The sequence below is a fragment of the Lissotriton helveticus genome, chromosome 1_1, assembly GCF_964261635.1.
Source record: "Lissotriton helveticus chromosome 1_1, aLisHel1.1, whole genome shotgun sequence".
Taxonomy (NCBI): domain Eukaryota; kingdom Metazoa; phylum Chordata; class Amphibia; order Caudata; family Salamandridae; genus Lissotriton; species Lissotriton helveticus.
Genome location: NC_136057.1, coordinates 475,623,971 through 475,637,059, shown reverse-complemented (window position 1 = coordinate 475,637,059; position 13,089 = coordinate 475,623,971). Strand labels below are relative to the sequence as shown.

The 13,089-nt window shown below is 49.6% G+C and overlaps 1 protein-coding gene across 1 annotated transcript in view; it reads right to left on the bottom strand.

Moving 5' to 3' along the window:
- The window catches only part of MYRFL (myelin regulatory factor like), an 874,676-nt gene that overhangs the window by 267,704 nt on the left and 593,883 nt on the right, over positions 1-13,089 (bottom strand). The window contains exon 14 of the mRNA XM_078673905.1: positions 7,329-7,487. Coding sequence (XP_078530031.1) covers positions 7,329-7,487 — 159 coding nt within the window. The remainder of the gene's footprint in view (positions 1-7,328; positions 7,488-13,089) is intronic.

Here is a 13,089-nt window from a genome sequence, read left to right as displayed (position 1 = left end):
TGGTGACGTCAGATGTTTAGTAATCATTAAGGAAAAATAACTTTTAAAGAGTTTAAATTTTCCCTGTCTGAACTTCCTGGAGGCTATGGATTCAGCAGAATTTGCGAGGTGTAGTTTGTGGGTCTCCCTTTGACAGCACAGTGTCAAATCCTAGCTTATTAGTCTGTTGAGCAACACGTACCACTTGTGACATACTTGAAAGAGAGGGGACACAATGCTAAGACAATTCTTGTGGCTCCAGTTAGGTTGCTGGAGTACCCTGCTTTTGCCCTACCAGTCTTCTGTCTTTGGGTTTATATATACCACAAGGGAAAGAATAAATTACCAAGACAACACTTGTGTTTCAACTGTCTGGATGCTGAAGGCCCAGCTTTTTTCCTATCAGACTCATTTCCCTGGGTTTATTTTGGGTACAGTACATACTCCAAAATAGATTTTAGCCTCTATGGTGTGCATGGAAGACCAGGGCGAGGGCCCAGGTCAAACCGCTGCAGGTGCAGATCTTGGTGGTAGTAGCAAATATTCAACGAGAACTTTAAAGGCCGAAGTAGAAAAGGGGTTCCATATGAACAGCAGTTGAACATGGGTGAGTTGGACCTACGAGATGAGTGAGCGCCATTCAGAAGGGACGAGTGATGGCCTCCGTTGCCCCTGGCTTATAGGAAGTAGACATCTAAAGTGACCCCGAACAAATCTGAATGGTTGGAGTCTGTAATGTACATTTTAAAAATGGATATGAATACTACTTGCGCAAGTAGACCCAGTATCTGTTCATCGATGGTGACGTGAAAGGGGTGGATTTAAGGAGGAAGTGCATGAAGAGAATGGAGGCTGTGGGAAAGAAGTGTGAAAAACTACTCCTGTGGTCCCATGATTACACCTGACTCAAAACTTGGTAACCCTGCAGAGCATGGGGTAGATTGGAAAGAGTCGCTAATAATCTTCCCAAGCTTGACAAACTTATAACTCCCTAAGCAAGATAAGAGGGCAGAAAAAAACACAAGATCTGAGATTGACAGCTGGAGGTGTAATAGGTGAATGAGAACAAATGTAATTTTGTTTTAAAAGAATACATTTTTTGAGTTAGATGTGGTAGGATACTAGGATTGCCATAGAACACTCCCAATACCCAACCCCAGTCCTGAGTGTCCATGTTTAGTGTGGCCGAAGACATTTGTGACCCTTTGTCCCAAATGACAAGCCAAGGTAGCAGGTTCTAGGGTTCACTTCACTATGATCAGTTTGTGAACAGACCAACCGGCATAACTCGCAGCCCGCATACTCAGGTGTTCAACTAGAACTTTGCTACCATGTACCCAAATCAACTACATAATGTTGGTCAGGAAAGTGACTGATCGTATGTCCTTTTCCTCATCATATGCTACCAATTACTCTTTGATCCACAATCAAACCTACCATCTGAATTGATCAGATCCTTTGAAACATTTCTTCAGGATTCTTAGAAAGTAGCCTAGGAACCTCTGGCTAGTGATGTGTACCTAATATGACTCTGAGGCTTTTGATATCTGCCTAATATGACCCTAAGGCTCTCCCATCAATCCTCAACCCTAATGCTGAGATCATCCAGTGTAGGGCGTAAATAAAACTCAGCTAGAAGGAGCAACAAGGGATTTAACAAGGAACCATTACTATGGAAAATATTTCACATTACCTTAAAGGACAGAGGCAAGGGAATGACAATTATGCATATAAGCTGCATTTCAAATTCCACATGCAATACAAAAAAGTAAACCTCCAGCAAGAGACGCTGTTCTATTATAATGGACTAATTAGGCACTTAAATAGATTTGAAAAATCTTTAATAATGTGAAAAAAACAACCGCAACTAAACTCCATAAAAATTCAAGTCTTACTCAAGAATTAACGTAGCACTAGGTGACATCTTCAAATTTAAAATGTACCAGATCAGAGACAATGTCACTTTGCATGAGAAAGATCTGACAGAAGCCTCAACCACACCATTTACATTGATGTTATAATGTAAAAATATCCTGAAACATACCTGAGTGGACAGAGTGTGCATGGATCTATAACCTTTGTGCCATTTCCATGTCTCTCTGTGACCTTTTTTGGGCCATCTCTCTTGCTCTCTTTGAGACTTCTGTGTCACTTTTTTCTTGCCCTCTTTGTGTCATCTTTCCCCCTCTGTCTTCAACCTTTTTTGTCACTCTTTTGTGACCTCTCTTCTGCTTTTCTTACTCTTTATGACCTTTGTGTTCTTTTTGTGTCCTTTGTGCCATTTGTCTCTATCTCCTTGAGACCTCTCTGTATGTGCCCACTTTCTCTGCTTCTGAGTGCCCTTTCTCGCACCCCTTTTCTGCCCTCACTGTGCCCCTCACTCCTTTCCCCGCTCCTTATTCGATCCTCGTGCCTCTTGTTTTTCTGCTCTCCTGCCGACAGCACTCCTTCTCAGTTCCACCCACTGCCGCTGAGCTTCTCCCTACTTCTAGGACCAATTTAATGGTGGCCGAAGCACTGATCAGCCATTAAGCAGGTGCATATGCCTAGCTACTCCCGAACTTATCTGCGACAAGTCCCCTGACCGGTCGAAGCACTTGCTGAACCGGGTCCAGAGTCTTGAGGAGCCTGCCTCGATTCTCTCCCTGTCACTCTCTCGTTCACCTTCTTCTTTCTCTCTCTCTCTCTCTCTCTCTCTCCCTCTCTCTCGCTCTGTAACCTTTCTGTTTAATATTTCTTGCTCTCTTTATTACCTTTATGCATCTTTTCTATCTCATTCTGTATTTTGTACCATTTTTCTCAATCTCTTGGTGACCTTTATGCCATCTTTCCCCTTCTCTATGTGGCCTTTTATGTCATTTTTCTCACTCTTTTGTGACCTCTGTGCCACTTTTCTTGCTGTCTTTGTGCTCTTATTGAGTACTTTGTACCATTTTGCCCTATCTCTTTGTGACCTGTCTGTGTGTGCCCACTTCTCTGCCTCTGTGTGCCACTTCCTGCACACCTTTCCTGTCCTCTCTGCCCCCCTTTCTCCTTTACCCACTCCTTACATGAACCTCATGACTCTCTCTTTTCCGCTCTACTGCCAACTGCTCTCTTCATCAGCCCCTTCCACTGCCCCTGAGCTTCTCTCCCCTCCCAGGACCTATTTAATTGCAGACGTAGTGCCATCATGCAAGTAGCGCTCAAATTTGTCTGTGTCTGGACTGTGTCCAGCGACGAGCCCCCTGGTCCTTCTGCGACCCACAGCTACCATACCACTCTCTTCCATGCACTGAATCGTGGATGCCTTGCGACTTTCTGCATGCGTGCCACACCACACAAAACAGAGCTTTTGCCTGCCCCTACTGCCACTTCACCTGATTCACAACACCTGCAACTCCAACATCCACCAAGAAGAACAAGTTACTTACCTTTGGTAATGATGTATTTGTAAGAGACATATGTAGTTATAGATTCCTTACTTCTAGAATTACCTCCAGGCGTGGATCCGGGGAATTATTTTGTAGCAGTACCCCTGCATGTTGGTCGACTCCACATCCGTCGTCAGTGTCGTGGTCGCCACGATGACGTTGCGGTGTCTTCTTAGACGCCACCCCTGAGTTCTGACGTCAGGTTTGACACAACTTTCCACTCCAGAAGCACAGCACCATGGAAGACACTGATCTTTGGTGCACATAACTAGGGCCCTAGAAGGGAGTCCCTATCCCTAGAAGTCGGGTTCCGCCCAGGACATGGGACGGAGACTGCTTTGGTCACTGTGTTGGACGATCTTCGAATGCGAGCAGACAGGGGACAATAAGCTATATTGATCTTGCTGGACCTTTCTGCCTCATTCGACCCGGTCAACCACAAAGTCCTTCTGTCAAGGTTGGAAGGAGCTGGGGTGGTGGGTGTGGCGTTGAAGTGGTTTCAATCCTATCTGTCCGACAGACGTCAGGCAGTAGCCCTATCCCCTTTCAATCAAAGTTCGCCGAGATTCGACATGGAGTCCCTCAGGGATCTGCGATCAGCCCTATATTATTCAATGCATTGCGTACCCTGTTGGCCGTCATTAAGTCCCACGATATAGGCTTGGTGAATTATGCTGACAATACTCAGCTTATTCTATCCCTGGAGGGGGGTCAGTCAACCACTTTAGGTAATTTCCATGCCTGTATGCAGGACGTGGTACACTGGGTGAAAAATAACTCTCTGCAATTTAATGTAGAGATGGTATGTTTGTACACGGCCCAACCTTTCTTGGCACCCATATAACTCACAAAGAGTTGATCGTTCCCCCAGAAAACTTTAGTGCAGTCAAGGTAGAAGGGCAGCACACGTTTTGGGTACAAAAGGTGAAGTCTTTCTTCCTCTTTGGAAGGGTGTGGAAACAGGAAGAAGGTGGGCAAAGTGATGGTCTGACCCTTGTGAAAAGAGGTAACCACTTTGGGCACAAAACAACGCCTAGTGCGAAGGACCACTTTTGTCTGGATGAACAGCAAGAAAAGGAGGCTTGGAGGATAGAGCCTGAAGCTCACTCACCCTGTGGCCAGAGGTAATGGTGAGCAGGAAAGCAGTCTTTAAAGTAAGAAGATGAAGAGGACAATTATATAGTTGGTCAAAGGGAGCACACATAGGATAAATAAGGACAAGATTCAAGTCCCATTGGGGCATTACGAAAGGAGAAGGAGGAAAGAGCTGAGTAATGCCCTTTAGGAATCTATTTTCAATAGGGGACTTGAAAAGAGAAGGCTGATTCAGAAGGTGAACAAAGGCTCAAATGGCCGAAAGATAGCCTTTAAGGGTGCCCAGACCAGAGCCCTGCAGGGCCAAAGATAGAATGAACAGGAGAGCCTCTGACAGGGAGGCAGAAAGGGAATCCACAGCTTTTGCTGTGCACCATACTACACATTCTTTTCATCTACAGGCGTATACCATTTCAGTGGAGGGACGCCTGGCTGCCAAGATGATGTTACAGATTTTGGGAGGAGGATCGAAAACTGTCAACTGTCGCCGCTCAATCTCCACGCAAGGAGGTGGAGATAGGGGAAGGCTAGAACCCCTGATCTGCACAGATGAGCTGCGACCACAGCCATCCTTTTCGTGAACACCCGAGTGGCGCTTGTAAGGCCAAAGGGGAGCAAGGTAAATTGAAAATGCTTGTGGCCTACCGTGTACCGTAGGGAATGCCTGTGGGCTGGCAGGACGGAGATGTGGAAATAGGCATCCTGCAAGTCCAACGCTACCATCCAGTCTCCGGGATCGAGGACAGAGAGGACCTGATCCAACTTGTGAATTGTATATGTCTCCTTCCGGAGGAAGCGGTTGAGGGTCCTGAGATCTAAGATAGGACACAGGCCTTTGTCCTCTTAGGTACCAGAAAGTAGTGGGAAAAGCAACCACGACCTACTTCTGGCACAGGGACCCGTTTGATAGCTCCCTTGGCCAAGAGAGCCGTAACTTCCTCGCGGAGAAGGGCCAAGTGATCCTCCGACAAGCAATATGGAGTGCTGGTGGCATGGAGGGAGGAGTAGTCTCAAAGGGGATGGAGTAGACCCTTCTGACTATCTGCAAAACCCACCTGTTGTGTCAGTGGGAGAGGTGAAGATGAATCATGCTGCCCACTGGCCTCTGGTAGCCCTGAAAGGTCAGACTAGGAAGGTTTGGAGGCTGCTGCAGGGGTGGTATGGGTGGACTGGCCTGCCCGCTGGCCCCCAGACCCGCGTTGCAGGGTCCAAGGTCCATGGCCACGTATAGAAGAGTTAGCTTGCGTGGCCCTGTGGCTCGATTGGGTGGAACATGGTGGGTCAACCCTTCCATAGCCACGAATGGAGCGAAAGGAAGACTGCATGGGGCAAGAGGTTGCTGTGAGGCCCAAGGATCCGGCCGTAGCCGCCCTAGAATCCTTGAGGCACTCTAGCGCTGAGTCCGCCTTGTTACCAAACAAGCGATGGCCATCAAAGGGCATGTCCAAAAGGGTGGATTGGACATCCCCCGAAAAACCAGACGTCCTATTCCAGGTGTTGCGCCTCAGGGCTACCGACGTTGAAACCGTTCTGCCCAGAGAGTAGGCGGTATCCAGCCCACACCTGATGGTGAGCTTAGCTGCATCTCGACCCTCAGCAACTGTGCGGGTGAGCATGGCCCGGGCCTCCTCTAGGCACTGTGGCAGAACTTGCGCAACCATATCCTACACTGTATGGGTTTAACGGCCCAAGAGGCATGCAGTGTTCACCGACTGCAGTCCTAAGCTGTTGGAAGAAAACATCTTCTTTCCAAGATGGTCCAGCTTCTTGGATTCCCTATCTGGCGGAGCAGTAGGGAAGGCGCCTTTTGAGGATGAGGCTTGGACCACAAACATCTCAGGAGTAGGGTGTTGGGAGATGAAAAGTGGGTCGACCTGGGCTGGGCGGTGGCATCAGGCAATCATCCTGTCCACAGGAGACCCTGTGCTGGGCTTTGACCAAGTGCCCAGCAGGATGTCTGTGAGGGCTTCATTTAAAGGCAGCCAGGACTACGAACAGGCCACTGCCAGCTGAAGCACCTCTGTCAGGAGGTTAGTCCTGACTGCCAACGTAGGAAGCTCGAGGCTCAAGGCCTCAGCCACCCTATGCAACACCAATGCATAGTAAGCTCCCTCCTCCATAATCCTGGTATTGGGGAAGAGCATGCCAGGGTTTAGGAAGGTATCCAAACCACTGGCATCACCCAAAACCTCTCACCAGTCTGGCTCGTCAAGCTGGTCAGCTAAAGGGTCAATAGATCCTCCCAGTCCTCCTCACCCTTCTCTGGCTGCCATTCAGGGAGATAGGGAACGCCATGGATGAACAGTGGTACAAAAGTACCCTCTGGCGTCAGTACTGACGTCGGGCAATGTTGGCCCGGCATCTGATCCAAGTTGGGGGTGAGGTCAGGGTCGATATCGGTTATGGGCACAACCGGCGTCGGGGGCACCGTCACTAGAATCAGCACCGGGGAAGGTACCGTGAGGTCGACCGGCGTCGATACGGTTCCAGGCCTGGATCCTCGGGGACCTTCCGGCACCGGGGGCGGAGTCGCCAGCATCGAAGCGCTCTGTAGGGAGTGAGCCTTACAGCCACATGGGGAACGGCACATGTCGATGGGCAACTGAGGGAGAAGGATCAGTGAGATGGGACACTGCAGCCAAGCACGGTATGAATGGAATTAAAAAGCACAAACCACTTCATCCCTACATGTTATCTGTTCTGCATTAAAATCTTACCAATAAAACAGATAACACAAAGATACAACAATATAACAAAAAAATAATGACAGTTACATTGGAAAACATATCAGAGTACAATGTCATGCATGCAGCAAAGAGGAAGAAAGCAGAAAACTTAACTTGGTAAATTCCTCTCAGTCGCTGGTTGTGGGATACCCTTTCGCTTAAGACTTTCAAGTTTTTTGTTCCACACTTCCAATTCTTCTATTCTGGTTTCGAGATTATTAGTTAGTTTACACAGCTGTTTCACTGCGCCCACATTCTCCATAAAAATTTGATCCTAAGGAAGAAACATAGAAGTCCATTAACAAAGGGTTAAAATGAAAGAATATTTAGCCATGTTTATGAGTAGGCACTGAATTTGTCACAGGCTCCTTCCCAGCGGCTGAATACGGAGTTTTATTCACACATTTCATTGAAATGATTATTTTTGACATTATTATATTCTAGCTATCAAACACTGGTATGACTGACAAGTACATCTGTCAAAGTTGTCCATAAATTTGGCATCTGTCAGCTGAATATATCTAAAAATTCCTAACCCTTGAGACTGAAACACACGCAACAGTGGTAAGCCTGGCTACTAAGGCAGCAGCAGGCGCTGTTCCTGGTACTCTTGTCAGCCTGAATAACTCTCACAGTAAGGAGAAGTGCAAGACAGGGGAAAAGATGGACATATAGATCAGCAAATGTACGACACATGCATTTTCTTCCATTTTGCCTGATCTTCACCTTTATGTGGTAGTTTTCGTCAATCAATGTGCATTGATGAACTGCGTCTTGTAAAGGAATTTTCCTCTATAAACAAATTAATTTCTAAAGCATGTGAAATATAGAGAACTGTCAGCATGTACAACTCGCGCCCTTAACAAATTTACAAACTTTAATTAACAGACATTAATAAAAAAGTATATAATAATTAAATATAGCTCATTATATATTTCTGATAAGACTAGGAATGCAAGTGAATTTTCCAAAATATACTCTCAATGAATCCCGATTTCCTTTTATTCAGATGTTTATTTGATAAGACACAATCCCGTCATTCCTTTCAAACACTGTTGGAGTGGGGAATGCTTGCAAAACGTTGCACCGTAATCTGCCGGGAAACGTCCTTTACACTGCATTGTACCATGTATATTATTTAAACTTTCAATCACACCTTACGTGTTGTACAATAGACTACAGGAACTATATGCTACTTTATATTGCAGAATGTATTTGTGAATTGGGCTAGTAGTCTGCTGTTCTCTCAGTAGTTTTTTCTCATTCATGCTGCTAGCAACTGACATTCCACTTTGCATTTCTTTAGTTTCTGAAGCCCGCACATACCCCCAAGTTTCCTTCCTTCCTCATCCTATTTACCTTTATTACTGGGACTCAAAAAGATTTCGTCTCTCTTTAAAAGACTCCATCTACCAGTGTGTCTTGCCACTTGATGACAGCCCCTCCCATGAAAAAAGAAGATACAAGGTCTAATTCAGAATGTTACTTAATACCAAAGTTCAACTTTAGTAAACAAAAAACTGCAAGTGCAAAATCTGCTTTCAATCAATCAATCAAATCATTTGTAAAGTGCACTACTTACCCGTGAGGGTTTCAAGGCACAGAGGGGGATGGGGGCGGGGGTTGGGGGACTGGGGGGTGCTGCTGCTACTGGTCAAAGAGCCAGGTCTTGAGTCGTCTTCTGAAGGTTCAGCAGGTTTTCGGTTTGTCGTAGGTCGAGGGGGAGGGTGTTCCAGGTCTTGGCGGCGCGGTGAGAGAAGGACCTGCCTCCGGATGTTGTTCTGCGGATGCGCGGGACCGTTGCCAGGGCATGGTGAGCGGAGCGGGGTTTCCTGTTGGGTACGTAGAAGGAGAGTCGCTGTTGAGGTTTTGTGGGGTGCCTTGTGTGCGTGGACCAGGAGCTTGAAGGAGATTCTTCTGTCGACTGGGAGCCAGTGCAGGTTCCTCATGTGGGGGGTGATGTGGTCGCGGCGTGGGATGTCGAGGATAAGGCGTGCAGATGCGTTCTGGATTCTCTGCAGTCTGTTGATGAGCTTGGACGAGGTTCCGGCGTAGAGGGCGTTTCCGTAGTTGAGTCTGCTGCTGACTAGGGCCTGGGTGACTGTTTTCCTTGTGTTTGTCGGGATCCATCTGTAGATCTTGCGGAGCATGCATAGGGTGTTGAAGCAGGAGGAGGAGACTGCATTGACTTGTTTGGTCATGGTGAGTTTTGAGTCGAGGATGACTCCCAGGTTGCGTGCGTGGTTGGTAGGGGCCGGGGGTGTCCCCAGTGATGCGGGCCACCAGGAGTCGTCCCACACTTAGGGGTTGGGCCCGAGGATGAGGATCTCCGTCTTGTCTGAGTTCAGCTTAAGATGGCTTTCCTTCATCCAGTAGGCGCCGGCCTTCATTCCCTGGTGGAGGTTGGATTAAGCAGTGAGAGAGTCCTTGGTGAGGGAGAGGATCAGCTGCGTGTCGTCGGCGTAGGAGATTATGTTGAGGTTGTGCTGTCGGACGATGCGTGCTAGTGATGCCATGTAGACGTTGAACAGCGTCGGGTTGAGGGAGGATCATTGTGGGACACCGCAGATGATCTCGGAGGCTTTGGATCGGAACGGGGAGAGGCGGACTTTCTGAGTTCTGCCGGTGAGGAAGAAGGTGGTCTAGTCCAGGGCCTTGTCATGGATCCCTGCGTCGTGGAGGCACGTGCGTAGTGTGCAGTGGCAGACGGTGTCGAAGGCAGCGGAGAGGTCCAGGAGGATGAGGGCCGCCGTCTCGCCGTTGGTTAGTAGGATCCTGATGTCTTCTGTGTCGGCGATGAGGGCGGTCTCAGTGCTGTGGTTGCTGCGGAATCCTGATTGGGAGGGGTCCAGGATGCTGTTGTCTTCGAGGTGACGGGAGAGCTGTATGTTAACTATCTTCTTGATGACCTTTGCTGGAAACGGAAGCAGGGAGATGGGGCGGAAGTTCCTGAGGTCGCTCGGATCCGCCTTCGGTTTCTTCAGTAGAGCGTTGATCTCTGCGTGCTTTCAGTTCTCAGGGAAGGTAGCGGTCTCGAAGGAGAGGTTGATGATGTTGCGCAGGTGGGGTGCGATGGACCTGCCGGCTTTGTTGAAGATGTGGTGTGGGAGAGGGTCAGAGGGGGATCTGGAGTGGATTGTGCCCATGGTCTTGATTGTGTCTTCGATGCTCACGTTGGCCCAGGTTGTCAGGGAGTTGTGGTTGGTGGGGTGCAGTGGGTCCGGCGTGTCGAGGTCTGTAGGGGTTGTCCGGGGTTTGAAGCTGTCATGGATGTCGGTGATCTTGCGGTGAAAGAAGGTGGCGAGGGAGTCGCACAGGGCTTGCGATGGCGGGATGTTGTTGGCGCTGGAGCTGGGGTTGGAGAGTTCCTTCACGATGTTGAAGAGCTCCTTGCTGTTGTTTGCGTTGTTGTCAAGGCGGTCGAGAAGGAGGTCCTTTTGGCGTTCCTGATGAGGTGGTGGTGGTTGCGGATGGTGTCTTTGTGGGCAGTGCGGCTGTCCGGCATCTTGTTGCTGTGCAATATGTTCTCCAATTTTTGGCAGGTGCGCTTTGAGGTGAGCAGTTCTGGGGTGAACCAGCTGCCTCTTTTTCTGGTGTCTCTGTTGGTGGGCATTTTCAGCGGGGCTAAGGTTTTGGTGCAGTCGTTCATCCAGCATCCGAGGGTGAGTGCACCATCGTCGGGGTTGGTGGGGTTGGTCGGTGGGTTGAGTGTGAGGCTTATCTGTAGTTGTTCTTCAGTGACTTTGCCCCAGCAGCGGCAGGGGATCTGTAGGGTGTCGTGATGTGTGAGGGGTTTTCGGAAGGAGAAGTGGATGCAGTGGTGGTCTGTCCAGGTGAGTTCGGAAGCGTGGCTGAAGGTGACGTGGGGGCTTGAGGAGAAGATGGCATCAAGCGTGTGACCGGCGACGTGGGTTGGTGTTGTGACGATCTGTTTTAGCCCGAGGTTGGCGAGGTTGTCGATCAGGGTGGAGGAGTTGTTGTCGTTGTTGTTCTCCAGATGATAGTTCAGGTCTCGGAGGAGGATGTAGTCTATGGAGGTCAGCGCGTGCGTGCTGATGAGGTCGGCGATGGAGTCGCAGAATTGTGGCCGGGGTCCTGGCGGTCTGTAGACGAGGGTGCCTCTTAGGGTGGTCTTGGGGTCCATGTGGATCTTGAAGTGCATGTGTTCGGCAGTGCTGAGAATGTCGTTGGTAGTTGTTGAGACCCTGATGGTGTTTTTGTGGATGATGGCGATTCCTCATCCGGCTCCGTTGGTGCGGTCTTTGCGGGTGATCTTGTACCCATCGGGGATGGCTATGGCAATGTCCGGAGAGGAGGCTTCGTTCATCCAGGTCTCGGTCAAGAAGGCGACATCCGGGGATGGGGTGTCGAGTAGGTCCCAGAGCTTGACTGCGTGTTTGCGTGCGGAGCGGGTGTTGATCAGGATGCATCTGAGCTGGTTGGGATCCGTTGTTGCGGGTGTCTCTGCGCCTTCGAGGCAGGAGAAGCTGACGTTCCGGCAGGCAAAGGGACCGTGGGTGCGCTCGGGCGGCCTTGCAGCAGGTGTGGGTTCTGCCTGGATTGAGAGCGACGAGGGTGTTGGCACAGTAGCGGATGCGGTCTTCCTGGCTGGTGTGGGGGCAGGGGTTCTGGCGCTGGGCGCGGGCCAGGTGCGGACGGGTGCAGATGGGCTTGCCTTAGGTGCGCCTTTGCGCGGCCGCAGCTCGGCCGCACAGCGGCCGCCATATATGGGAAGGAGGGGAGGGAGGAGCAGCTGGTAGGCGGGAGGCTGTGTCGGGGCAGCGAATGGGCATTTAGGGGGCGGGGCCGCAGGGGAAGCAGCGGCGGGGACGGGGGAAGGAGACAGGCGAGGGGCACGGACTCAAGAAGGGGGAACAGAAGACATCGCTGTATTTTTCCTTATAAAATGGGATTTGCTCATCTTGAAATTCCACCATTATTGCCCAACACCATTCTCCTTCTCAATGTATACTGGTTCCCTTTCTCCAAAACTTTTTATCTCTTTCACTCTTACCTTCTACAAAATACACAGATGATGCGCTTATTATTCTTAATCTGGAAATCCCTTGTACTTGGACACCTCAGGCCTTGACCAATTCCTTCAAGCAATATACCATTTGGTCCTACAGTATCATCTGATGCACGACCCATATCCTTGCAATCGCATCGGAACCAATGCTCCGCGATGCATCCCAGGCTCAGGACCTTGCATCCAGCCTGCGGCTTCCTTGAATGCGCTGCTGTGTGCCGAATCCTCCACACAGACCATTGCATTGCAAGCCCTTCATCGACTTCATCCTCAACGATGACGCAGGACTATGCATCACAGTACGCAACTTCTTCAGAACCACCACTGTGCGACGCACAGTCGACGCCGGAATACCCATCACAGCATCCTCGGCAATGATGCAGGACTCCTATTCGCAGCACAGCAGCTCCTCTGAACTACTGATGCACAATGCATTGTCAATGAAGGGTCTCTCAATGCTCAGCAACCAGGATTTAAGCACGACAGCACCTGGAACAGAAACCAGCCCTGGCAATTCCACTTGACCAGCCCAGGGGGGAGGGCTACTGAGGAGGGCCGGCAAATAGGGTGGTGCTAGTGTAAAGCACTACTGCCACTTTTGTTACAGGGGCCAATAAACAGCACTGCAAAACCGGCTCCCAGTAACAAAACCAGACCCCACAGGCCAAAAACAGTCCCCCACCCTTCTGGTCAACCAAGAAAACGCCCTGTGCCCACAACGGGCAGTCTGGCCCTGGATTTAAGGTACTTTGTTCAGTGTGCCTTACTTGACCCCTGTAGCTGGCCCACGTTCCAATATGGTACGCCTTTGTGGCTTTGTCCCGGTTCGACATGACAACATAACCAC